Source organism: Berghia stephanieae, chromosome 11 (genome assembly GCF_034508935.2).
Source record: "Berghia stephanieae isolate SIO BIC M18660-M18661 chromosome 11, UCSD_Bste_1.3, whole genome shotgun sequence".
NCBI classification, from domain to species: Eukaryota; Metazoa; Mollusca; class Gastropoda; order Nudibranchia; family Aeolidiidae; genus Berghia; species Berghia stephanieae.
The window spans coordinates 41,630,329-41,657,590 of record NC_088370.1 but is presented as its reverse complement, the minus strand read 5'-3'; the positions used below and the strand labels follow the sequence as shown (position 1 = coordinate 41,657,590).

The 27,262-nt window shown below is 35.3% G+C and overlaps 1 protein-coding gene across 1 annotated transcript; it reads right to left on the bottom strand.

Annotated features, from left to right (window-relative positions):
* Positions 1-2,354: 2,354 nt before the first annotated feature.
* LOC144957041 (uncharacterized) lies at positions 2,355-26,811 on the bottom strand. The gene is made up of 11 exons (XM_078887977.1): positions 26,590-26,811; positions 23,752-23,993; positions 21,998-22,064; positions 20,829-20,908; positions 19,350-19,750; positions 18,310-18,548; positions 14,967-15,132; positions 12,555-13,043; positions 9,987-10,099; positions 9,117-9,234; positions 2,355-7,193 (listed from the first exon to the last, which is right to left on the bottom strand). The coding sequence occupies exons 2-11, from the start codon at positions 23,925-23,927 to the stop codon at positions 5,815-5,817; spliced, it is 3,228 nt and encodes a 1,075-aa protein (XP_078744103.1). The 5' UTR covers positions 23,928-23,993; positions 26,590-26,811; the 3' UTR covers positions 2,355-5,814.
* Between the last annotated feature and the right edge of the window lie 451 nt (positions 26,812-27,262).

Sequence of the window (27,262 nt, the reverse complement as noted above, 5' to 3'; positions counted from 1 at the left end):
GTGAAAAGAGCCTTTAAATACATTTTTTGGCGTACAGTTGGCAGCCTTACAACTAGTATTGTGTCAGCTTGAACCGAAGGGTGAAAAGCGAATTTTCATTTAAAGTGAGCAGAAATAGGACGTTTTAGTCTTTCGGACTTCAGGAAAAAATATATAATTTTTTCCCAATAAGGCATATAAACTTATACATACTTTAAACTTGAAAAAGGCCAAAGGTTGAAACGTCGTTTGTTTTGTGTTGTTCCCTTATTTATGAGTCACATTTACTCCCTTTATATTTCTCTCCGTATAAACTTAACCCAAGTCTCATCAAAACTGCCCTAACCAACAAAAGGACAGTATCTCTCAAAAAATCATAAAATCACTTTTTTTTTTACTAAATCGAATCTCTGGGACATAGGGAATCTTACAAAGTTGTCAGAATGATCATAACTCAAATATTTTTGAAATTAGAGGCAATTAAATATTTGCTTGAAACAGTATCCTATTTCAACCCCATCGTTAACCAACAAAAGGACAGTATCTCCGACGGCCGTAGTCCGCCCCGTAAATATTGACGGTGTTCGTGAGCATGCGGTGGCGTCAACGAGTGGCGTGACGAAGATGCGCCGTATGGCGAGCAATATCATGCGAAACTGTTGGTGACGATTTGATTGGATGACGCATAAGTCGCCAACGCCAATGACGTCATCCGTAACATGACATCATAGAGGAACACTGTAACTTTCTATCGCGTTGTTGTTTACATGAGAGAGAGAGAGAGAGAGAGAGAGAGAGAGAGAGAGAGAGAGAGAGAGAGACTGGCATACAGAGAGAGAAACACAGAGAGAGAGAGAAACACACAGAGAGAGAGAGAGAGAGAGAGAGAGAAAGTCAGTAACAAACAGAGAGCGAGAGAGATGGATGCAGAGAGATATATTTTTAAAAATAAATAAATAAATAAGAGAGAGAGAGAAGAGAGAGAGGGAGAGAGAGAGAGAGAGAGAGAGAGAGAGAGAGAGAGAGAGAGAGAGAGAGAGAGAGAGAGAGAGAGAGAGAGAGAGAGAGAGAGAGAGAGAGAGAGAGCGTTTCAACGTGTATTCATTGGGAATGGGAGGGAGGGTGGGGTCTTTTGAGAGAATAAACAATGTGAGTGAACCATTGTCTACTATATAAGAAGTCACTGGAGTGAACCCAAGGAAAAAGGGGAGGAGAGTTTAATAGATGACAATTGACCACAAGGGGTTGTGATAACGAGTGGCAGGTCCGAAATAACTCGACGTTGCAACTCAAACAAGAAGATTCAATTATATGATTTCATGTAAGTCATTACAAATTAAGCCCAACCCGCTCCTCTTCAAGCTGTCATCTGACTCAAAATGGAAACAATGCAACAAATGATTTGACCAGTCCCATTTTTTAAATTGCAATCTCATTGGTCAATATGTTTCACATTGATTGACTTTGACTTCTTTTGAAACGAAGGGTTTTCTTATACTATCCCTACCTATTCTTTGCTCCACCCCCTCTCTGCTTTTCCCCGTTTGTTTATCTACCAGTCTCACTCGCTCTCTTTGTCTCCCTCGTGTTTCTTTCACACATACAAACACACACATAAACACAGACACACACACACATATTTAGATCTTTATTCTATTTCGCTCCCGCCCTCTACAATGCACAAGCACTCTCTCTCTCTCTCTCTCTCTCTCTCTTTCTTTCTTCCCCCCTCCCCACCCCCCCGTTCGGGGCGGAGGGTCGTATAATAATAATAATAATAATAATAATAATAATAATAATAATAATAATAATAATAATAATAAATAAATAAATAAATAAATTACCGTGTAAAATGTCAAAAATTAACTCCCTTAGTCTAACCGCATACTCTATATAGAATCGAACGAATGACCTTCACATCCGACAGCAGTAGTGACATACCACAACGCGTGTGTTTGACCCAGCGACATCTAAGTTTGACCTCGTCCGTTGGATGTTAAAAGTGGAAATACCTGCTTTTAACAACTGTTTGGATTGCAGTTCTTATATCTTTGACAAAATTATGCGCCCGTGATTAAAGACTAAATTGCTGCAGACACTGAGTTCAAAATCAATCTAATCTATGACATAAGTTGAAATATTTACGTATTACTTTCCACCAGATCAACATATCAAGCTAGCTATTTAGTGGCTGATTGGTGGGCAGAGGGGATTTATAAACAAGTAATAAAAATGAAAAAAAACAAAAACAGAAAGCAAAACCATTACAAAACTTTATACAGCTGGCAATAAAAAACTGATCCCCTTACTTGTTGGTTGGAAGCTCAACCAAACATTTAACTTAAGTATACTTATTTTTCATTCATTTCAACTAATTAGTGTGTGTGTGTGTGTGTGTGTGTGTGCGTTTGTGTGTGTGTATGGGTGTCGGTGTGACTGTCTGTCCAGGCGTTTTTTGTTTAGTTGTTTTTTTGTTTTGTTTTTTTTTTGTGTTTTTCTTTTAATCGTCTTCATATCTCTCACTTTCCACACATCATTCTATTTTTTGTCCAAACTTTTGGAGAAGGTAGTACTGACACAATTATTATCTCATCTTAAGAACAACAGTTCAGTCAGTCTACAAACAACAACACAGAACTGAAAAGCGCTTCTTAAAATCTTTTGTTATATAATGCGGATGCTAACAATATCAATTTATTATGCCTTTAAGATCTTTCAGCTGCCTTTGACACAATTGACCATTACATTTTGTTAAGAAGACTAGAAAATACGTAGGCGTAAAAGGAATTGCCCTTAAAACGGTTTACATCATACAAAAATGTATTTAACAGGATCGATGGCAGACTGTCGTGGTAAATGGTATTCAGTCAGAACAAGTTTTACTAAACTTTGGAGTGCTTTCTTGGCCCTGTCCTTTTTTCTGTATATAAGCACCCCCTTTCTAGTGTGATATCCAGATTCAATCTGAGTTATCATTTTAATGCTGGTGATACGCAAATTTATGATTCAGTACCCCTAAGTAATTTACAATTCTTAATACAACGAATTTCGAGCTGTTTTAATGAGATTAAATCTTGAATGTACCATAACAAGTTAAAATTAAATGATAGTAAATGATAGTAAAACTGAGATTTTAAAGTGTGGAAGGCAAATAATTCACCTATTACTCTCGGAAATAGCACAAAAGAATTTTCAAATAAAGCAAAAAACCTTAGCGTCATCATTGATAAACATCTTTCCATAACAAGCTGCTACGTGAATAACACCATAAATCTATGTACATAGAAATGAATAAAATAAGCAAAATTCGTAATTTAATATAGCATAACTTTTAATTAATTCCTTGTTTTATCTAAATTGTACTATTGTAACTCCCTGTGGGCGAAATTAGCTAAAGACAAAATAATTTTTCTGTTCATCTTATTAGCTCATAATTTAGGCACCTTTTAAATTTAGTAAAAATGGTGTCGCCTATTTCATTCAGTATAAATGTACCAACAGATTTCGTTCCATTTCATGCTTTTCGTTTCCTATGACAATGAAGATATTGATTTTAAAACAAAAAGGGATGTGTGTGTACGTGTTGGGGGCGGGGGTGGGGGGACATACCCTATTTTCCAGCTATTCTTAGGTTTAATTCACTATCACTCACTCACCCCATATCGTTGTACAATGACAAGACCCTGATACACAATTAAAGTCTAATTTGCAAGATAGCCAAAATCATCAATACGCGTAAATTAAAGCTATGATGCTTAATAAAAATAGACTCATCTTGAAAAAGGAGTCAGAGTCTAAAAGATTGAGGAATAGTCTAATGTAGTAATATTATATCAGAGTCACGCCTACAAACTTGACTTGTTTGATCTCGGCAAGCGAGCGCCACAGCCGATAGATCCCCTCACGCCAGGTCAAACACACTTAGCCTTGCCTCTCACTCGTCCGTGATGGCGAGTGCTCGCCCTCGCTGACGTAAAACGTTTGTCGATCGAGTTATTCGTATTTTGCTATATTCTTAACTGAGATACTGTTCTTTTGGTGAATACGGACGAGGCATTTTGCGTTGCGGTTAACCAGGGTGAACAGTATGTGAGACGGTCGTATAAGATACTGTCCTTTTGTTGGTTACAGGTAGAGTTATTTGCTTGGCTTTAACCAAGAAAGAACAGTATCTCAAAATATTACGCAACATATTACGTCAATGAAATAGCCGACTAACAGAAAAACGCAATTTATCATCAGCTATTATTTAATGTCAGAAGACTTCCACTATGAAATAGAATTAAAGAGTTATGAATGAAAAAACTAAATGTGTCGATTGCGGCAAAACTGGCTGGATCTGGGTCAGCCCAGATACTGTCCTTTTGTTGGTTAGGGCAGAAAACTTGTTATCTTGTAGATGCCATTTTTAGCAATAAAGCTGTCCTGACATGATAGTGATTTGAAATGGTAGAACTCGTTTAACCCTCTCCATGCCAACAATGGGGAAAATGACAATTCATTACGATGAAACCAACAATTTTCTCATTCTGATTTCTTTTGTACATCACAAAATTTAAAGAAATATTTTTTTTCAATTATAGCTATAAAAAGTTGACACTCTGATTTAGAGATAGTTTTGCTGAACAATTTTATGTTATAGAATGTATTTGTTGCTTTTCTGTTTGAGTAAGAAAAATCTATTTTTGTGCTGGGTGGGTGTGACGTTCGGGGAAAATTCTGAAAATGGCTGACAAGGAGAGATTTAAAACAAAATAGAGTGATTATTTATACAGAAAAAAAAATGTTATCATCCATAAAAATAAAAATAAATTTGACTGTTTCCCTTCTGGTGAAGAATCTCATCCAAGGCTCAAGCAAAAGCAAATAAAATTTTATTCTAGTAAATGAACAGATCACTATGTGGAAGGGAACAACAAAAATGGGGGAATTGAGGAAATAGCAAACCAGGACCAATTTAGGGACTCTGTTTGACAGTATCCTTTGTAAACTCAATAATTTTACATTGATCAAAAGATTACATCACAATGTAAGGCAACGATCACCAAAAGAAAGTGAAAAGTGGATTGTCATTCATAATGCGCAAGGAAACAAAAAAAAAAAAGATTCCATTGGTTGAACTATTATACACAACTCACAGTCAACTTTCTTTCAGTCATCGTCGACTTGTGGCGTAAATCTTTTGGTCAGTGTCGGGCGATGAATTTACAAAGGCTACGATTTGACCTCTTCTTCTCACAGCCTTATATTACAAAATGTCAATTGCCAAAAGTTGGACAACAATGTGCGTAGTGACTAACAATTATTGAATGAAGTTGAAATTTTTAAAAATTAAAAAATGCTCGTTTTGACACTGTGATTACAGGAATTGCGACATGCTTTAGATGAACAAGGCCTTCTAATTTTGATCCAAAATGTGACCCAACGTCTCAAAACAGTATTATGTCGGGATGAATGGAAGGAACCCTTTTTTAAGTGAATTCAAGATTAATACGATAAGAAATACGAACTGTGGCCTTTTTCCAATGTAGGAAATTGAATATTTATTCTCAGCCATAACGGAGAGAAATATAAACTCCAAGTTTCATATTAGTGGTTATAAATTTCATCCACCTAGTTCATCCCGACATAATATCCCTTTGAGACAATGGGTCACAAAAGTGTGTGTGTGTGGGGGGGGGGGGGGGGGGGGGTAGAGGGGTGATTTTGTTAAAGTAAACTTCATACAATAGTAAGTATTATGTCTGCAATGTTTCTTAATTGCTCAAGAGATAATGGAAATCCCTAACAATGACAAAAGTCAAAATACAATCAACACAGTAAAAACACAAGATTTCACAATCGTGTCCGATTTGTTTCCCAAGAATCACTTTTCTTGCTCCCATCCCACGACGCACCACTACTTCCCTCCGCACTCGAAGATGCCGCAGCTTTCTTCTTTTCCTCCTGTTTGAACTTTTTCTTCTCCTCCTTGCTTTTCTTTCTCTCTTCCGATGTCGAGGAACTACTGTGCTGTTTTTTCGAACGATCGCTTTTTCTTTTCTCGTCCTTTTTTGATAATTTCACTTGTGGTAATTCTTCGTAAGTGTGACTATTTAAAACCCTTTCCCTTACAGCTGAGTCTGATGTTTCGACAGGTGCTGATGTAGAAAGATGCTGCTGTAGTTGTGGATGATGATGATGTGAATGTAATGGAGAGGAAGGTGGACTCAAATCAACCTCCTCGTAATCGTGATTAGGTCTTCGTGTCCGACGATTCGGCCTGTCAATGCTAACAGGCGGCGATGACATTGATGATGATGACGAATTCAAGTTAAAACCGTTATCAGAATCATCTTTTTTAAAAACTTTAACAACTGAAATGTGTGGCGCAGGAGATGATGATGATGATGTTGTTGATGACATAGACTGTGAAAGAGCACTAGATTTAGAGGCTTTGTTATTTCTTATTTCCTGAGGGGTGGCGTATGTAGGAGATGAAGGGGAAATGTTACCGCTTTCCTTTGCTTTTAACAAGGCGACCTTAGCACGAGTTTCATCCACGCTTTCGTAGTTTGGGTCATTCTCTTCTGAATCCAAATCTCTTCCTCTCGCCCTAACATTTCCCCTGTCCCCTCTGAACACAAACTGTCGCCCGTTAGTGGCACTATCTTCCACCGTTTCGTAATTATTGGTTAGAATAGGAGTGACCTCCCCTGATTCGACATCAGTGACGGTCCCTTGCCGTCCATTGATCATTCCACCCACTCCAGCTATCCTCCCAGTAGAAGATCGATTGCTACCATTACCATTATTGTTATCGTAATTATTGGCATTGCTAGAAGATTCACCTCCACCCGATGTACGAGTCAACGTACCGTAGCTCTCATCGTCGCTTCCGTCTGCCCGGTGATAGTGATGATGTTGGTGGTGGATATGATTATGTTGGCCCCCTCCGATGCTATCAAGCTGACCAGGAATGATCCAGTCATCTGGTGAAGCCAGATAACGATCACTCATCCTGTCACTCAGCCGATCTCCTTCACTGGACGTCTGCGATTTGGTCATCTGGTGCAATGAGTCCAGTGATGGGGGAATAGGAGCACCACCACCACCTCCTCCTCCACCGCTACTACCACTACTTGTTCCAAGAATAGTTAAGCCATTGTTGTTGCTATTACTACTGGTACTGGTATTGCTGATAACACTAGTGGTAAGACCTCCGCCTGAAATACCTGTGGAGGAAAGCATTTATTATTAAAGGTAGGTAAGATTTTTTTGTTTGTTTGTTTGTTGCTTTAGGTCTCTTCCAACACAATTGAGGTTATATGAGAGACCGCTGAAACAAAAAAACAAGCAATCTAACAAAAATAGTACAAATGTAAATCAAAATCATAACCTAAAGATATCATAAGCTAAATTATAAATAACCAAGAACAAACAGGCAGAAGATTTACAGAAAAAAAAATATCCCCTGTCAAAAATACAATCACAAACCAAAGAAGCAGGATAGGCTAGTAAAGAGAAGAAGAAACGACATCACTATCGGATCGTACACCCATGCGAACATCATAGGTATATGATTCAAGGGTGATGCTCCCATCCAACCACCCGCATAGGTAAGATTTGGTCTATAAATTAGAATCTATTCTTTAAAAAAAAAAATCAGGCTGGGATCAAAATTTGTTCCTAACAGCCCATAGTAAAATTTTGCCACTGAGCACAGAATTACTGGCAAAATAAATCAACAACAAAATATTTTTTACAGATTGATATATGAGTACCTTGCAAAGCTTTTTTTAAAATTAAGGGTAATTCTATCACCTGTTGACTCAAATGATTATTTAAAAATCAGCTAGGGCATAATGAATAATGATAGGTCATTTAATGTTGGGCATCGCCATCAGGCCAACCTGTTGCCAGATTCATTTGTGCACATCTGCAAATTTTAATACCGGACCGATTTTGATCCCTGATGGCTCAAAAGATTTGTCTCGATCTATGTTAATTTCCAGAATATGGAAGAAGAACTAAAATAGATAGTTTACAAAAAAAAAAAAAAAAAGAAATTTAAGGTGATATGGTCCCATCGATGAAATGGGTATCTTTATATTTGTTAAATCCTCAGTAAAAAAAAACTGACTTGCAGGTAAACAAAAAAAAAAAATAGCATGTAAGAAAACTGAAACAAGTGGATTATAATCAGCAAAATCTTTCCAAAATTAAAAAAAAGGGGATTTAAAAACTACGGGCAGCATACAGTTGCATCTCCCTAATCTGGATGTCTCCATTATCCGGACAGGTTGCCCGGGCATGGATCTTTCTTTTTCTTTATTTGTACACTTTAGGGACTGATTCCACTATCCAGATGTCTCTGTAATCCTGACAGAACTCGGATTAAAAAACTTGAGCTTTTATATAGCGCAATATCCACTTAATGTGCTCAAAGCACTTTACAAGGGCTCCCTGACCAACAGGAACACGTAACATGTAGAACGAGACATGACGCATGTAGGCGATATTACATTTTTTCCCCCGAAAGAGACAATGCTGTTAACGGCCAGGTACTCATTTTACACCTGAGTATGGTGAGAGAAAGTGAGCAAAGAGCTTAGAGATTAGAGAGACGTGACTGTATTTTGATTAATGGTCTCATAGTAATCCTTTTATGATTTTCCTCCATAACGTTAATTTGAGTTGTCTCATCATTCGTTATGTGCAGAAGGATGCAATCTATGGAAATGCACTGTATAAATAATACTTAAATTTCATTTTTTGTTTTAATTAAAACATCTCTTGAAAAATTTCCTCCTTCACACATCCCAACTTTATAGTATCATCCCTAAAACAAAAGTAGTCCTTAAGAACCGTACAGCCCGTGGAGCCAGAGTCTATCCGCATTCCTATAGCAATTGCTTGCAACCCACTAGAAAGGATACTTGTCGATTGAAAGTTGAAAAGTACTTTCCACCAGATCTGACAGACTCAACTACCCAATAAATATTGGATGGAGTGGGTGAAAAAGAAAAAAATTCTCGACTCCAACCGGGATCGATCTCAGTCCCTTTACGTACAAAGCGAATGCTCTACCAACCGGGTTATCGGGGACCCCATCAGCCCGACAACTAATTATGAAATGCCCTCATAGAAAGTTTTACCAATTTCAGCATAGGTGTCACTGTTTTGACTCAGCCTATTCTCATCCGAGGTCATCCTGTCCTGTCTGTGTCTCATGGTAACCTCTGGGATAACGCCATCACCGGACCCACCCTCCACCTGGAAACAAGAGATTAGAATGGAAAGGATTAAATTGGGGCGGTATTAACTCACTCAATCCTAGAGACTTTTGCTATTTTTCAAAATTGGAAGAAAAAAAAAAAATATTAAAATAAGCATGTACAAATATGTTTATTCAACTATCATTAACATTCAAAAACTAAAAACATTAACTTTGATACTAAGCCTATAATTTGTCTCAGAAAAAAATGTAATAAATAGGCATGGGGTAAAAGTAAACTGGATAAACAACGGATATGGTCGGTGTTAGGGTTGAGTGAGTTAAGGAAAAACTGATTTTCTCAAAAAGAGTCCAAGCCAAGTTTCATTCAGCACAAAATGTCCATAACGAATAGAACAACTTCAAAAATGAAATGAACAAAATACCAAACACGGAACATTTCGGGCAATTTATAAAACTTCACCCCCAAAAGTATTGACTACATAATATTATCTCTCTATGTTTTAAAGTCAAAAAAAGGTGTTGTTTTTTTGTTTTTTTTAATTACTTGTTTGAAAAAAAAAAAACACATTGAAAGCAAACATTGTTATAATAAATGAAATAAGAGAGAGGAAAAAAAGAGAAAGATAGAAAGATGAAAGGGGTCATTAATTTCTACCACCACTATTCAGATCACTTTTTTAGAAGCTTTTCACTTGAATCAATTTCATTTTTGTTTTTTGTTTTTGTTTTTTTGTTTTTTCATTTAATGAGGTCGATGCTCTGTAAGTCAATTTTTGTAGAAACATACCGTGGCATACATGTTCTCTGGCAAGTCAGGCACGGTCTCATATGGATTGAGGGCATATCTGGCAGACATGCTTGCCAGGGATTCTCTGGCTGTCACTTTGGAGTACATGTGCTCTGTGAAGACAAAACGAATTGAAGTTAATAATGGACTATTAAACCTAATTTTAGACAAAAAATCTATTAAAAAAATATACGGATATATAAAAATATATAATTCTTCTGAATTATCAAATTTACTACATCAACAATAACAACAACTAAAAAAGGCTAAATAAAAGAAGATATATAAACTAATAATAGGGTAACAATATCTACTAGAAACGATGATTGATTTGATGACTGAAAATAAAAAGATGGTCAAGTAATATCATTCAGGTCAGTGGAGACTGTGGAAGCATTGATGACAACTTTTGCTTTACAAAGAATTTCAGAAAAGATGAAACTAAAGTATTAATATCATTAATAGCATCATCATCATTATCGTCGTCACCGTCATCATCTTCGTTATCATCATCATGATTATTATTATTATTATTATTATTATTATTATTATTATTATTATTATTATTATTATTATTATTATTATTATTATTATTATTACTATCATCATCATCATCATCATCAATTGGCTATAGAAAAAGTGCCATCCTAGATTTTAAAATTTCATGTCCAAGGTCCTTATTGACTCATTCTTGTAATTCACTACTGTCAACCAGATTTTCCGATGGATGAATAATATTTGTTTATCTATTTATTTATCTATTTATTAATATAGTATTTATATAGTTAAACAAAATCCTTCAAAGACAGGAGTATGCCAGCTACTAAGCTGACATAAAATTATGGTGGAGCAAACCTATGCTTTTTTTCAATACTCTCCAACCACCAATTTTTAACAACACCTAAAACAATGAAGACAGATTAATAATTTTTTTTTAAAAAACATTTTAAAATATACAAAGAGACGACCGTAGATCAATAAAATTTGATAAACATTATCTACATTATAATAGATAATTGAATGCACTATTGTTTTTATTGTGAAGAGAAGCTAAACCCTTCAGTGTCCATTTGAATGGGCATTTCAACAAATTGTTTCATTTTTAAGCACGTTGAACGCTATAGGGTGAAGAATCAATAGCAGGGAAGTCTTCATCACAACTACTCTAGGCATAGCAGAAGTTTTGCTATAATATGGGGTTTTTTTTTAAACTTTAACTCAGAGTAAACATTTTGACTGCAGACCTGCCAAATTAAAAACTTCAAATTTTGTAATTTTTATGTCAATTTTTAGTAATTTGACAAGGAAATTCGTCATTTCTTAAATTGCGTACGAACAACCACAATATTATTATTATTATTATTATTATTATTATTATTATTATTATTATTATTATTATTATTATCATTATTACAGTAATAGTAATAGTAGTAGTGGTAGTAGTAATTGTAGTTGTTCTCTTCTTCTTATCATTATTATTATTATTATTATTATTATTATTATTATTATTTAAGTATTACTAAGAATTAAAAATTTGAAATTTTCCATAAAATCTCGTATTTGGCCATGAAATTTGTCTAAAATTCGTAAAATTATGAAAAATTCGTAAGATTTGGCATGTATGTGACTGGTTCAGGGATGCCTTTATTTAACAAAAGCCTGAAAATTTTTCTTGCACATTTGAAAATACCTCATCCAAAGCTTCTACTTATCAAATGGTAACACCCTTAAATCACAGAAGAGGATTCATTTCCATCTAGCTTCCACTTATCTGTTGCCTTGAAAACAACCAATGCTTTCATCTTTTAAAAAAATCAGCTCACCAAAACTGAACGGAAAAGCAAATTTTCCGGCTTTAGTCAGAGAAAGGGTATCCATGCTGCTTAACCCTCTCCTTACCACCTATATCAAAATCGTCACATTTGTTACGACACAATATACATTTATCTTATTCAGATTATTTTGTACATCACAAACTTTGAAGAATGATCTTTGTTTAATTAATAAGAACATAAAGTTGTTTGTAGAGAGATTGAGTTTTAAAAAAAATAAAAAATTCCAACATTCTACTGAAATGGTAGAGTGCAAAGTTACCATCTGTTCAGATTGTGCGGCTATGTGGTCTTGTGGTATGACACTCGCTTTCGGATCGGAAGTTCCTGGGTTTGAGCCTCGCTTGGTGCATAGTTGAGTCCTTGGAAAAGGCTCTTCATTCACATTCTCTCACCGGACGCAGGTGTAAAATGAGTACCTGGCCGTAAACAGCGTTGTCTCTGTCCAAAAAAATTATAATATCGCCTAACAGGAGTCATGTCCCGTCCTACATGTTTACCGTTGCTGTTGGACTGGGACCCCTTGTAAAACACGTTGAGCATGTTTAGTGGATATTGCGCTATATAAAAGTTAAATTTTTGTTTTAAAGTTCAATCTGTTCACAATGGAAACTGGAATAAACTCTGGCTTCATAGACCTTATAGCTCTCAAAGATTAATTTTCTTGTTATTTCAATATCCAAAAGTTAAATAAAACAAAACAACAACAACAAAACAACATAAAATGACGGCTTACCTTTAGCACCGCTGGGTCGCAAGCCATCTTCATAAAAATCATCGTCATCATCGTCATGACCATCATCAGTAGCACTTGGTTTTAAATGACCAGCGATGTCCCCGCTCTCTGCGTAATGGCCATACATTCTGGGTGGTTCAGGCGGCCTGTACGTGTTATAAGGCGAAATACTGCCATCATCGTCACCGTCGTCCTCGCCGTTCTTCTTCTTGCCTTGTTGAAGGTGTTGTTGTGGCTGCTGTCGATTTCTCGTGGGTGTTAATCTGCCCGAAGGTTTTTGTACAACCGCGTACTCATCTTCCTCTTCAGCCTCATCATCGCCAGGTGGCGTTGAAGGGGTGGAGGAAGTTGAAGGAGGTATGAAAGAAGGGTCGGATGGTGAGGTGCCACCATTTATTACAGTGCTGTTGTGTTTGGATTTGCTCGTGCCACTGTTGTTTTTATTGTTGTTTCCGCTGCTGACAGATGAAGGCTGCTGACCTTTGGACACTGTGAATGAGATTATAATATCGCAATCAGTCATCAATTAAGAGACTTATCTTTGACATATTTGGTCATTTTTAAGTACAAGTGGGCTATGTTTTCGTACCTGCTGACCTTTGGACACTGTGAATGAGATTATAAATAAATAAAATAAAAATTTTTTTAAATTCCCTTTATTCATCCCATAGGGGAAATTTGTTTCTAGGGTCTATTCCAAGGGAAGACTGGAATAAACTGAGCTAGGGCGAGCGAGATGAGTTGCTCAAGGCCACACAGCGCAACAGTGTCTGATCAAACTTTGTACCTTTCGGGTATGAAGCAAAGACCGTACCACTGAGCCACACTGCACCCAATCAATTATAAATTATGAGACTTATCATTGACATACTTGGTCATTTTTAAGTACCAGTGGGTGATATTTTTTGGATTTAGAGGTTTTACAACGCTTGCGACACATTTAGGTGATATCAACGCCAGTAAATAGGAAGAAAATGGGATAGTCAAAAAATTCTAGAATTAGGATATAAGCATCCAAGAAAGAAAAAAAAAAAGACAAATGGGGATGGTTCAAATAAGGAACAGATGTAGATTCCAAGAGCTTACCATCAATGTTCTTAGTTTAAGATCATGTATAGGTCTCATCCAGACACCAGCACAGGTTCCCATTAAAAGGAACACATTCAAATGTTTGAAAGGTATGTTCAATATATATTTTAAAAAATAATAACTATCAATACAAAAGAGATGATTTACAAGGAAAAAAAAACATTTTCCCAAAACAACACTATACATTTGACTGTTACCCTCCAAGCCAAGGACTCCAGAAAGGGCCAGGAGAAAAAAAAACAATCCCATTCCAAGACAAAGACAGAAAGCAACTCAGAAAACAGATATAGGGGGATATCTTTGAAAAAAGATGGGATAACCCACGGGCCCTTAATACCACATTTTTTACAACAATAAAAGTATTTTGCTGTTCTTGAATGATTAGCGGTTAATCAAAGGATAAGTCCAACGAAACTGACACTAATCTAAATAGAAAAAAATGGCAATGTTTTTGGTTAGGTCAGATAATAAACTTTTTTATCTTTTAAAATGATAGCTTCGGTTTGAAGCAGTTTGTCAATTCAAATACTGTCTACAAAGTTACACTTTGCACTTTGACACTATGTGGTCTAGTGGTATGACACTCGCTTTCAGATCAGAAGGTCCTGGGTTCGAGTTGAGTCATTGGAAAAGGCTCTTTATTCACATTACCTTACTATATTCAGGTGTAAAATGAGTACCTGACTGTTAACAGCATTGCCCCTGTCAGCGTCATGTCTCTTTCTACATGTTAAGTGTTGCTGTTGGTCAGGGACGTTTTGTAAAGCGCTTTGAGCACATTTAGTGGATATTGCGCTATAAAAGCTCAAGTTGCAGCTTTGTAGACGACTCCAAATGAGTCATTGAAAAAGTCTCATTACTCACATTGCAAAATGAATGCCTAGCCGTTTACGGGCTTGTTTCTGTAAAAGAAAACAATTGCAATATCGCCTTACAAGTGTCATGTCTTGTCCTTCGTGTTTAGCATTGCTCTCGACTAGGAACCCCTACACTTTATAGTCACCTGGAACAACTACAAAAGACGTCTAACTTCTACGTCATGGCACAAGAACGAAGGGCTAGAGCTCAGGTAGTCGCTGGTTCGGATAAGTAAGTAAGTAAGTAAGACTAGGGACCCCTTGTAAAGCACTTTGAGCATCTTTCATGAATTAAAAAAAATTATGCCTTTTGCGCCACGATATCATAAGATATCGTCGCCTAGGCATTCCACGAAGGAAAATAGATAACTCATCAAACAAAATGTCTGATGTCAACAGGAATCACCCATGTTGTCCAAGTGAGCTTATAAAAATACTGGAGTTAAGTTAAAAGTCACACACTCACTGGCTGCTTGTTGGGCAGCAACAACTGCAAAACTGCCATCGCTGTCTCCCTGGATGGTGGCATAGAGGTCATCGGGGTCAACGGACTGTTTGATACGTTTGATGACGGAATTGGTGAGGGTGTTGTCCGAATCACCAATCTGATTGTATGGGTCCTCCTCCTTCAGCTGGAAATGAAAAGTTGAAGATGAGTTTACATATGAAGGAAAAAAGTAAAAAAATAATAAAGTTGAGCTTTCACATGGTGCAATATCCACTAAACGTGCTCAAAGCACTTTACAGGGGGTTCCTGACCAACAGCAACATGTAACATGTTGGATGAGACATGACTACTGTTAGGCGATATTACAATTTTTTTCAGATAGACAACGCTGTTAATGGCCAGGTACTCATTTTACACTTTTACACTTGAATACGGTGAGATAATGTGAGTAAAGAGCCTTTTCTAAGGACTCAACTATGCACCAAGCAAGGCTCGAACCCAGGACTTTCCGATCTGAAAGTGAGTGTCATACCACAAGACCACATAGCCACACAGGGGAGAAACAAGGGTACAAGGGGGGGAAACCCACAGATGTCTATTTTCTGAAATTTTTGTAACCGTCCCCTTGAGTGATCACAGGCGTTTATCGCTTTCAGTTTAGTTCGCCGGGTAAATCTAGCCAGTCTAGTGATGATGAGTCATAGCTTTACACTGAGAGAGAGAGACAATTTTTTCGCCGTTTTGATCGATTTTTTCTGAATTTCAAACTAATGTAGTATTGCCGTTATTAAGTGTAGCAAAAATATTTTTATACTACCGAACAGTTTATTAACAGAGTTTTCATTGATTATTTAATCATAATTATGATGGTGTTAAAAAGCAAGAGGGATAACCCATGAAATTGATACATAAATTTAAGTGAATTAAAATTTTTAAGAGAACATTTTAACATGTTCAACACTTAAGATTTTAAAACAAAAGTAATGGAAATGATGTTGAATATCTGTAGAATGTAGACATATAAATTTATACCAGTAGATTAAGGCGTTTTTGAGATATCAGGTCACCTGTACGTAAAAGTCAGGATTTTGAGTAAGGTAAAATTGAAATCCAATCACAGCATTGTATTAATAGAAATTTTTTAATAAACCAATAACATAGTCAAATGTGATTCACTTATATTTATCCCAGAATCAACGAATTATAAGAATTCCATTAAAAATTGTTATATAAGGACATTCATTTAAAGACCATCAAAACCACTAAGAAAATCTTAAAGAGTTCTTATAATTTTCATAACCTTATTTTTGAGATATCCATGCCCATTACTTTTTTTTATGTACTTGACTTGCACCTCTTTTAATTTGTGTGCCATATAGACTGCATATAGCACATCACTGGTGAAAGATAAGGATCATATTCACCTCATTAAGTATTGTTTCTTGTTCAGAGTTTTCTCACAGAACCAAAGGTATCAATACCTGCATCGCATTTCTTTAAATTATGTATCAATGAGATACATTTCTCGCAAACTGAAATATTTAAATATATCAGAATTTCACGTTTATATTTATAGTCAATTGTAGATAACGTCCATGGGTGAAAGTTCGCCGGAAAAATCCGGCATGGCCGGATTTTTATTTTTGAAAGAGGTCTCGCCGTTGTTTTTTTTGTCTGGCCGGAATTCGAAAATGAAAAAAACCGGCATTTATATAATTAACCGCACTTCTGTTTTTTCCTCTTATTGGTAGTTGCAGGATTTTTTTTTCTGAGCACCTGCCTTTGCAGGATTAATATCATTGAGTAACTTTCACCCATGATAACGTCTAGAGTGTTTTAATCCTCTCAGCGTGGCTCTGTACTCTTTCACAACAAATTCGACCTATTTCATTTGTACTGGTGTGATGACCGTCTTCAGTGTGTCTCTCCATAACCTGAACAGAACTTAAATAAGTAAATTTAAGAAATATCTAAAATTTCCGCTTAAATTCAATGAAATCAAACTAAATAAATGTCTCTTATCATCACTATCTAGTTTTATTATTGGGTTTCTAAAATATAATTAAATATTCTCCTCTTTGTTGGTAACAAAAATTATTGAGATTCCTTTCCACACTCTATTCTTAAATCCCTGAATCTACATAATAAAGTATATATCATATGAAAGATAATTTTATCTACTTTTCTCTGATCCCTCACACTTGATGGTAAAAAGTGTTGGTTTGATATTTTGAATTTTTAAATATTTCTTAAACTTATAATTTTAATATTTATTTCATAAAAAACTCTGATTATTCAAAAGAGCAAAACACAAGCTTATCATTTAATGATGTAAATAAAAATAATTGCGTCTTGTAGAGGAAAAGCTGGTCTTTGAATCCATATATGTTTGAAAATTATGAAAAAGATGTTGCGTCCACAATGGGATGAGAAATTTGAGTATTTTGATGAGATTTCTACTACTCTCTGCCTGAGAGAAATTCAAAGCGATGAGATTTACCTGCAGACATAATTTATTGCCAATGCACCCTGTCTTGACAGCTGTTATCAGTGTGGCTGACGGTGGATTGTTTACATTACTCAATGGTAGCCAGTGAGGGAAGAAGTAACTAAAGTGAAAGTTTGGGCCCTATTTAAACGGCTGTGTGATGTCAGGAGTTCAAACCTTCACTCCATAAATAAAATAATGAAAGAATTACAACCATTAAAGAGTTATGGTTGTAGGTTTTCTGTTGTTCTACTTATGGAGGGACGTTTAGAACCCTGACATCAGTGGTTTTTCCCCTGAACTCTTCATCATATAAATTACTCCCATAAATCAAATATTATTTTTTTTTAATCAGAAAAAAGCACAAAGCTGCACACTAAAACAGTGACAAATCTACCTCTTGGTAGATTGGTGTGTGCTAATTGTGCTTTGAGCATATTTTGTGGACATTGCACGAATATAAACTCAAGTTTCTTTTCAGGATTTTTTTTTTTTCAATTCGACTAGAATAATTTATTATTCAAACAAACCACTTCTTTCTTGTTCTCTATTTCTTCTCTACAGCCCTGCCGTTTGATGCATGTACTATATTTTTTTTTAAAAACGGCAGAGCTGTACTGAGAGAGAGAGAGAGAGAGAGAGAGAGAGAGAGAGAGAGAGAGAGAGAGAGAGAGAGAGAGAAAGAGAAAAAGAGAGAGAGAAAGAAAGAGAAAGATAGAGAGATAAAGAGAAAAGAGAGAGAGAGAAAGAGAGAGAGAGAGAGAGAGAGAGAGAGAGAGAGAGAGAGAGAGAGAGAGAGAGAGAGAGAGAGAGAGAGAGAGAGAGAGAGAGAGTGAGTGAGTGAGAGAGGAAAGCACATGATTATTTTCTAACCTGACTCTCGTTACGAAACAGCTGTATTGGATCTTTTTTGACATCTTTGACAACATCGTACATCCTCTCCTTGGGTTGTGAGTAATGATGACGACGACCGTCCATGCCACCCCCGACTTCTACAACCCCGCTCGTTTCTGACGAGGGTGAATTCACATCCTGTCCACCTTCTCCGCTACTGCCACTGACTCCTCCACTCCCAATTCTTCCTATCTTTACATTTCCAAGCTGGTCGTATCCTGTTGACGAGAAAATGAACAATTTTTTAGTATTATATGAGAGGCATCTGTAGTATTGTGGTATAACACTTGCTTTCGTATCAGACAATCCTGGGGGAAAAGGCTCTTTAACTCACATTCTCTCATGGTACTCAGGTGTAAAATGAGTACCTGGCCATTAATAGCGTTCCCTCTGTCAAAAAAAAAATTGTAATATTATCTAACAGGTGTCATGTCTCGTTGTACATGTCACGTGTAGCTGTTGGCCAGGGATTCCTTCCATGATTAAAAACACGACTGCCACAGGCAGAAAACAAAAAAATCTGTATTTTAAAATAATTATTTTTGGAAGAAGTCCGAACAGGGAGATAAAAATCAACCTAAAATCAAAATGCACAATTCTCACCTTATTGGTTGCTGCTTTATAATGCAATGAATTGATGCAACACATTTCATACTTGTTACTCATCCATTTTTCACAACAAATATAACAATACTTAAAACGGTTTTCTTAGATTTAAAAGTTCAAATCTGATGGATAAAAAAATAAAAAATAAATATGATCTAATTTGGCCCAAAAAAAAAACAAAAAACAACTTGTATGTGTAATCCATTACCTCAATCTGGATATCATGTCAGAGTAAACATGATACAGAAAAATGAACTTAAAAAGAAAAATCAAATTCATCTCAGTCCCTTTGCGTGTGAAGCGAGTGCTCTACCAACTGAGCTATTAGGATCCACGGGGAACAAATGAAAGGAATTCAAGTTATTCATTCATTCAATAGTGCTTTCTATTTCTGTGGGGAGACCATAATATACCTGGTGGTGTTTCCATACTCTTGGTCTTAAAATGGTCGTAGACGTTGCTATCAGGATCCCCGAGCTGCGAGCTGTCTAAATTGAGACTGCCATTCATAATGCTAGAAGAAGCAGCAGCAACACTAGCACCATATTCCGACTCCTCTTTCGAGGAATTGCAGCCTCCACCACCATCAGCAACACTGTTAACACCATTAACTGCATTCGACGGAGAGGTGGAGGGAGGCGGTGGTGGCGGTGGTGGTGGCAAAACGGTGATACCGCTACTTGATGTATTACGACTGTGGTGGTGATGGTGAGGATGATGGTGTGAGTCCACCGGTGGTTCTGGCAGTTCTCGAAGGTTGGTACTGGCAGGACGAATGTTGCTTCCTGAGGCTGAGCTCGCCTGACGACTGTGTCTGAAAAGAATTTTAAAAAAAATAAGAATTGATTGTTAATACTGATAAAAATATCGACTGAATGTTAATAGATTTAAATATAATATTGCTATATTCAAAAACATGAATTAATTGTCAATATACCTAAAAATAATGATTCAAGGTTGAAGGATACACTTAAAAACATGAATTCAAAGTTAATATATCTAAAAATAAGGATTCAATGTTAATATATTTTTAAAACATGAATTTTTAAAAATCTTAATTGTATTCAGGTTCAATATTGGTCCCTCTGTGAGGCAAAAGCTCAATTATTGAGCTAACAGATCCCAAGTCTTGCCATAATTAAAGAATGAATGAAAATAACTTTTTTGTTTATTTCAGGAACTTTTTCTTCTTCTTCATTATGTAGAAACCTCATTGAGGAGCGAACACGTCTGATTTTAAAATGAATTCGAAAAAAAAAAATAGAAATTTAATGAATGATTATTGACCGTGTCATATAATCATTTTTGGTGCTTGAGAATGTTATTGAATACACAGTGATGATACAAATGATTAAAAAATAATGAAACACAAAATTTACTTTCAACGATTAGTCTGCGACTGTGATCCCAATCGAACAGATATTTTGTTCTAAAAGTAACCAATGTACCCCTGGGCTCATTTTTTAAAATTATTCATAGCCAGAAAAAAAAAAGTACATAATATGAGTAATCCATTTCAAAAACAACTTCTTCATCTTCTTCTTTCAGCTTATCCCGCATTTTGCAGGGTTGCCATAATGAATGCCACATCTCCATACATCTCGGTTCAGAGAATCATCTTCCTCCAAGCCCAGTTCTTTCATATCATCCTTTACCTTATCCCACAGTCTAGTCTTTGGACATCCCGTTTTCCTCTTTCTTGCTAATTGTAAGTCCAATACTTTCCTTCCCATGTACTCTCTTTCTCGTCTCTTTACATGTCCCAACCATTTCAAAAACAACGACAACAAATATTTTTTAATTGCTAAAATTAATAATAATTTTTTTCTAAAACATCCCCATTGTTGCATTAGTTATTGTGAGATCCTCGGGTGGAGCTCTCATAAACTTACTTGGACATGTTGGCACTGTTTCTGTTGGATGTAGGACCTCCATTTTCTACAGGGTCGCTGGAACGAAGGTTTGCCTCAAGCTTCAAATCAGGGATAGATGATACAAAATGTAAGCATGTAATGTGTAATAATCATTTTATACAGCACACTGAATCCATAAAATGCTCTAAGGCATTAGACAAACAAAGACAAAAGGTAACACAAAACACGAATACCGTTATCGCTAAAAACGCCTCTCGGAATAGGAATTTTTTCAATTAAAAGTTTCCCTAAAATTATTCAGCTCGGGGGCGTCTTTGATTTATCTCATTTGTTTCATAAGACAGAGAAAGATTTTTCAGCTAGAGATAGTTTACTTATGGGAACATTTAGTCAGTTGTTCATTTTGGGATCCGGGTGATCTAGCAGGTGTATACAATTCAAGAAGCCCAGAAAACTCCACTATTTCTTAAATAGGAAGCCAATGGAGAATTCTAAATATAGTATAATTGTTAAATATCTGCATTGGAGCTAAGAAAATTTTCTTTTTTTAAAAGTGGAAAGAAGAATTCTGTCAAACTGTAGAGGAACCTGATAAGCCAGGTTTGCTTGAAAAATGAGTTAGTATTTTTTTTCTTTATTTCGTAGGTACTATTTTTTTTTTTTTACTAATTATTCTGAAGGTTGAACATTTTCTTGAAAAAGATAATAGGTGATTGTTATCAAATTTAAGTTATTTTAATTTATTTAGATAAAAGTAGCTTTTTTTTTTCTCTCATAAAAATCAAATAAATTTGTTCATTTTTCTATTTGTATCAATAGAAAGGTAAAAGAGGTGGTGTTACCAGTTAGGTACTCAATTCAAACCTGAGTAGGGTGAGAAAACATTATTAATGAGGCTTTATTTAAAAAGATTTGAAATGAGTACCTAACTGGTAACACCACCTCTTTTACCTTTATATTGATACGAATAGAAAAGTGAATAAATTTATTTGATTTAATTGTTTTGATGCTTTGGTTGAATTGTATTTGAATTTTTTAAAGCGCTTTGAGGTTTCAACGGAAGGCACTATATAAATATGCTTATTATTTTTATGATAGAAAAAAATCCACTTTTATCTAAATAAATTTTAATAACTATCAAACATCACAATTTTTATTTAAAAAGATGGCAGCAGATAACTCCTCACCTGAATATTGTCTTCATCAGCATAATCGTCTCCCTTTCCATTTACCTGGTTTTTACTTTTAGATTTTCTGTTTTTAAAAGAGAATCAATCAATAAATAAATACCCATTAAAAATACTAAATACAGAATATAATTTAAACAGGATGAAAAGATAGCTTTACATGAGATGATAAAACAATATGAAAGGGATGGTGTTATCCGGAAATGTACACCGGAGGAGGGTGATTTTGTAAATAATGTCTTCCTTAGGCAGAAACGTGCTATACCCAGTGAGCAGAAAAGAAAAAGTATCGAATGATCTTAAATGTTAAACACCTTAACTCCTTTGTGCGATATGTAAAAGACAATAATTATTAAAATCAGGAAACACAATATGCCGTTTTACAGTAATAATGAAAGCAAATCAAAATAATCCGATATTATTTAAATATATTTTATATGTTCTCGAATATTCCACAATACTGAAAAGTCGCCAAAAACAGTCTATTTATCATATACTACAGTTTGTAAAGCCCACTTAAGTTTAATTTCAATAAAAGCAACCTTAAATTAACTCTTTAATGGCGATCCTTAATTTTTTTTAAATGACAAATTTCCACATTAATTATCTCAATATAACCATGGACTGAACATTTTTCTCCACCACAGAAGTAACAGCATTAATAATAATAATAATAATAATAAGAAGAAGAAGAAGAAGAAGAAGAAGAAGAAGAAGAAGAAGAAGAAGAAGAAGAAGAAGAAGAAGAAGAAGAAGAAGAAGAAGAAGAAGAAGAAGAAATAAAAAAAAAAAAATAATAATAATAATAATAATAATAATAATAATAATAATAATAATAATAATAATAATAATAATAATAATAATAATAATAATAATAAATAGCATTTCTATAGCGCATATAACCACGACGATGTCATGTTCTATGCGCTTTGCATTGGATGATCAATCATTAATGAAGTCTCATCGGCATTAATGTATTGCATTCTTGGTGAAAATAGTAAGGTCTGTGCTGGTAATATTCAGACAAATAATGGGACAAATTATTGATAAATTGTGCAGGTTGCAGTAAGCTCCAATCCCCTCTGTAAAAGTAGAGAGAGAGGTGGGGGGGGGGGGGGGCTGCCCTTGGAACTCTCTACTCTTACAAGTACGCCACACTATCAACATTTCATTCATACTCCAACTACACAGTAGAACACACATACTAAAATTCCCGTCTGTACAATCTCAAATTTGAATGTTAAAAAAGAAAGAAAATGTCATTTTAGTTTGTTTTTGTTGTTTTAAATAAAGGCTTCTAGTTCTATATACTGTATTGTATTCAACTTCATTGTAAGTGTAAGCTTGCCTATCTCAATACTCTTAACATTTTAAAGAAAGACTAATAATAATAACAAGCTATAGATTAAGATTTTTAATGAATCTTGACATTTCGGGTTACCCCTTTATCAAAATAAAGGATTTCATAAATATACTTTTAAAATTATAAATGGGTAGAAAAATAGAAGTAAACAGAGACTTTATTTCTACTCATTCGATTTAATCTATTTTTTTTTAAATATTTAATATACTTTGTTCAGATTTTCTACAAGATGTAAATTATTTGGTTCTGATAAAAAAGATATCTGAAACACCAATAATAATATTTCTCAAATTTCTTATATAACTTAAGGAAGCTTTACATATCTTTATATTTACTTAAAGCTTAAAGCACCATGAACCTTAACACTAAATATAGCGCAAAACAGACATACCCTTCATTACAAGCACACATGGCAATGACAATGACAAGCACTAAAATGCTCCCAATAGCCAACAAAATTCCATGAACGTTGACTTCCTCTGACAAGAAACCATCTCCACCATTGTCATCGGCATCCTGAGACATCAACGCCAACAAAAGGCGCTGACCCGTCCTTCCTTGATCCATGTTTAGCTGATGTATTTATATACAAAAATATATAAAGTTCTCCCCTCCTGCAATTAAATTTTATCCCTGTAATGATAAAATAGAAGTAATATTAACTAATTTGCATATATCAATATATCAATTATGAATATGTTTCGATCAAATGCTAACTTCTTTATATATACACCTTTCTGTATCTATCAGTCACTAAAACTTATTCAAATTTCTTTGGCCTTGTAAGGCTTTTGCATTTTCATAGACTTGAATGGGTAAAGTCGATTTAATGTTAATATTAAATTTGGCAGAAAGTGTCTTGTTATAGAAAGGAACATCCACTTAAAGGATAGCAAGCAATTATTTTTTTTTTAATAAAAATTTTAAATTTTAAAAAATAATAATTGAGCTTTATATAGCGCAATATCCACTAAATGTGCTCAAAGTGCTTTACAAGGGGTCCCTGGTCAGCAACAACATTTAACACGTAGGACGGTACATGACGCCTGTTAGGCGATAATACAACTTTTCGGACAAAGACAACGCTGTTAACGGCCAGGTACTCATTTTACACCTGAGTACGGTGAGAGAATGTGAGTAAAGAGCCTTTTCCAAGGACTCAACTATGCGCCGAGCGCAAGGCTCGAACCCAGGACCTTCCGATCCGAAAGCGAGTGTCATACCACTAGACCACATAGCCGCACATTATTACTGTTGTTTAATGCCATAGAAATCAGGATAATGCTGTAACCATGGACTATTTAGCCTTGATTGGTGACAATTTAATGTAACTAAAAGACACTTAAAAATGTTTGTGAGTGTGTGTGCGGGGGGGCAACCTTGAATTTTAATTACAATTGCAGCTCAAATACCTAAAAAATAGATAAATTCCCTATATATTTTTCCACATGGGAAATGATTCTTTAAGTCTATCTCTCAAACCAACCCCCCCCCCCCCCCCCCCCCCCCGCACCACAAAGTGATTCAATGAAATTCTACATCAGTGATAACTAAAATCCCCGTTTCTAAATCATGTGTACTCTTTGTGTCTATGTTATTTTCCAGTGTAGGAATGTGTGAAGGAGAGAAAAAAGATGAAACTGTGGATTGATCCTCAAACAACTGGGGCTACTACAGAAGTACAGAAGGATGATGAAGACGATGATGATGATAATGATAACGATGATGAACATAGCGGTAAACTTGGGGAAAAAATAATAAAATGCAAACAGCGCAGATCGAATCCAGATCTTTTTGGTTGGAAGTGCAACTCAGCCCTCTCACCTCAAAATGCCTTTGATTTAAAATTATTCGTGATATTTGCCTCAAACAACTTTCTCTCAAAAAAATCTTGTGATTTTTCTTAATTTGAAATTTTGAGCAGACTTGATCCTTGGCTTAAATTGGAATCCAGTGAAAACCTCACTGACTCTGAATATGTCTCTTGTGTTTCTTTTTCTAAATGTTAATGGATTTCCATCAACAAATCACATGGAAGTTTAACTCAAAAAAGAGTTCTCTCAAGAAAGGAACGTACCTGCTTTCTACTAAGCCCATGCCCATGCAACAGTATCAGATTATTGTCACTGTTATATTATATATTTAATTTCATTGATATGAACAAGATGACTTTTATTTTTGGCCGGCTCTATTTCCCACAAATGCTCAGAAAAATATATTTGAACTCTATTTCTCTGAATGGTCGGCTAGCCGCCAGTAGCTGATGGGTTATAGTTATGGATGCGATGTCGATGTCAAGGTAAATGCTCAAACAGAGTGGACAGGGAATTATCAGGAATCATCAAGCCAGCGTTTTTTAGGAACATTGGTGACAAAGACATATTTTATCAAAAAGTTGTGCTATCGCGAATTCTCCATGGTGCATTCACTTTTGCACTTCGCGCTACACTATCAAAGAGAGAACAGAAGTAAACCCAAATAGAATAACAAAGCCAAAGTCTCAAGACGGGAACAGAGGTTAAAATCAAAAGACAGGATAGCACAAACTCAAGATAGAAGTCTAACAGAAAGTTGGGAATAAAAGACAGTGCCCAAGCACTGGCAAAATAAAAGCTAAAAAAATGCATACACATTCATCATTCACACAGACACTCTCACAAATAAAAAAAAATCTTGAGAATGGAAACTGTTCGGAGAAATAGAGATCAAGTTTATTTTCCTGAGCATTCGGAGAAATAGTCACTTCGTTTGTTTTTTTTCCACAAATTAATAGAAAATTGTGATTTTGATTTTGCTTAAATTGAAGTTTATATGAACTTGACCCCAGGGGTTATGATGGCTCAAATGAGAAAAAAAAAATTCTGTATTCATTATCTTCCTAAGTGAACAAGTTCAAATGTGAACATCACATTGATTCGATTAGAAATTGGGAATGAATGAATGAATTTTCCCAAGCCCAAGGCCAAGAGGAAGTTAATTTATAAAATGAATTGTAATATTGTTTACGAATAAAATGAACATACATAAATCTTATGATGATGATCTTAAAATTAAAATGTTAACGGTGAGAGAATAAGAACGAATAAGAGCATAGTTTAAAGACCAGAAATCATTTACGAATGCTCTATCACTATCATAACTCGATCTAGACAGCTAGACGAGTGACCATCAAAATCAAACAGGACAAGAAAGTGGCAGTGGGTATCTGATGGCTTTCTGTATTTTTTACCTCAGTCTCAGATGAACAAAGGCATTTGGAATCCTTGATTCACAGTTGACCTGATATATAAATTATCCTGGTGAAAAAAGTAACAGCGTCTCCTTTGACATGACTGAATGATCTTATTTCATTTCATTGTATGGCCTACGATTGTAGGTACCTATTTATGTTTTCACTTTACACTTCTTGTTATGATTCATGTCGGCCAATCGATAAGACGACTGAGTGGGTGGGGCAAGGGATAAATTAGTAGAATGACGATCAACAATATGGCTGATATTCAAAACTTTATTTTCACCACAAAACACAATTTACCTTCCTTTTTGTTATCGATGAGCACTTAATAACAGGATGTCTGATTTAGATATTACATAACGAAGCCATTACATAATACACACTGAGAGATCTGCAAAATAAATACAAGTATTCAATAACAATGCATTAACAAAGAAAATAGATATATAAATGAGTCAGCCAAGATTTTCGGCAAGCAGAGGGGTAGAAAAGTATTGCATACAATAATTCATACCCGTCATTCTCATTAATTGTATTGTGTTTATTGATGTTATTTAAATCAAATATATTCGTACTGGACAAATGTGTTCCCGCATCTTTGGTACCGCGTTAACAGCGCTGTCTTTGTCGAAGAAATTGTAACATTGCTTAACGGGCGTCGTGTCTC

What these genes read in the sequence shown, in the direction of transcription:
- LOC144957041 (XM_078887977.1), bottom strand. Translation starts at nt 23,927, where the DNA reads ATGGATCAAGGAAGGACGGGTCAGCGCCTTTTGTTGGCGTTGATGTCT. An exon ending in TGTTTCGTAACGAGAGTCAG is followed by an intron (nt 15,133 to 18,309) that starts GTTAGAAAATAA and finishes TTTCATTTCCAG; the next exon opens with CTGAAGGAGGAGGACCCATA. An exon ending in TGCTGCCCAACAAGCAGCCA is followed by an intron (nt 13,044 to 14,966) that starts GTGAGTGTGTGA and finishes TCTCATTCACAG; the next exon opens with TGTCCAAAGGTCAGCAGCCT.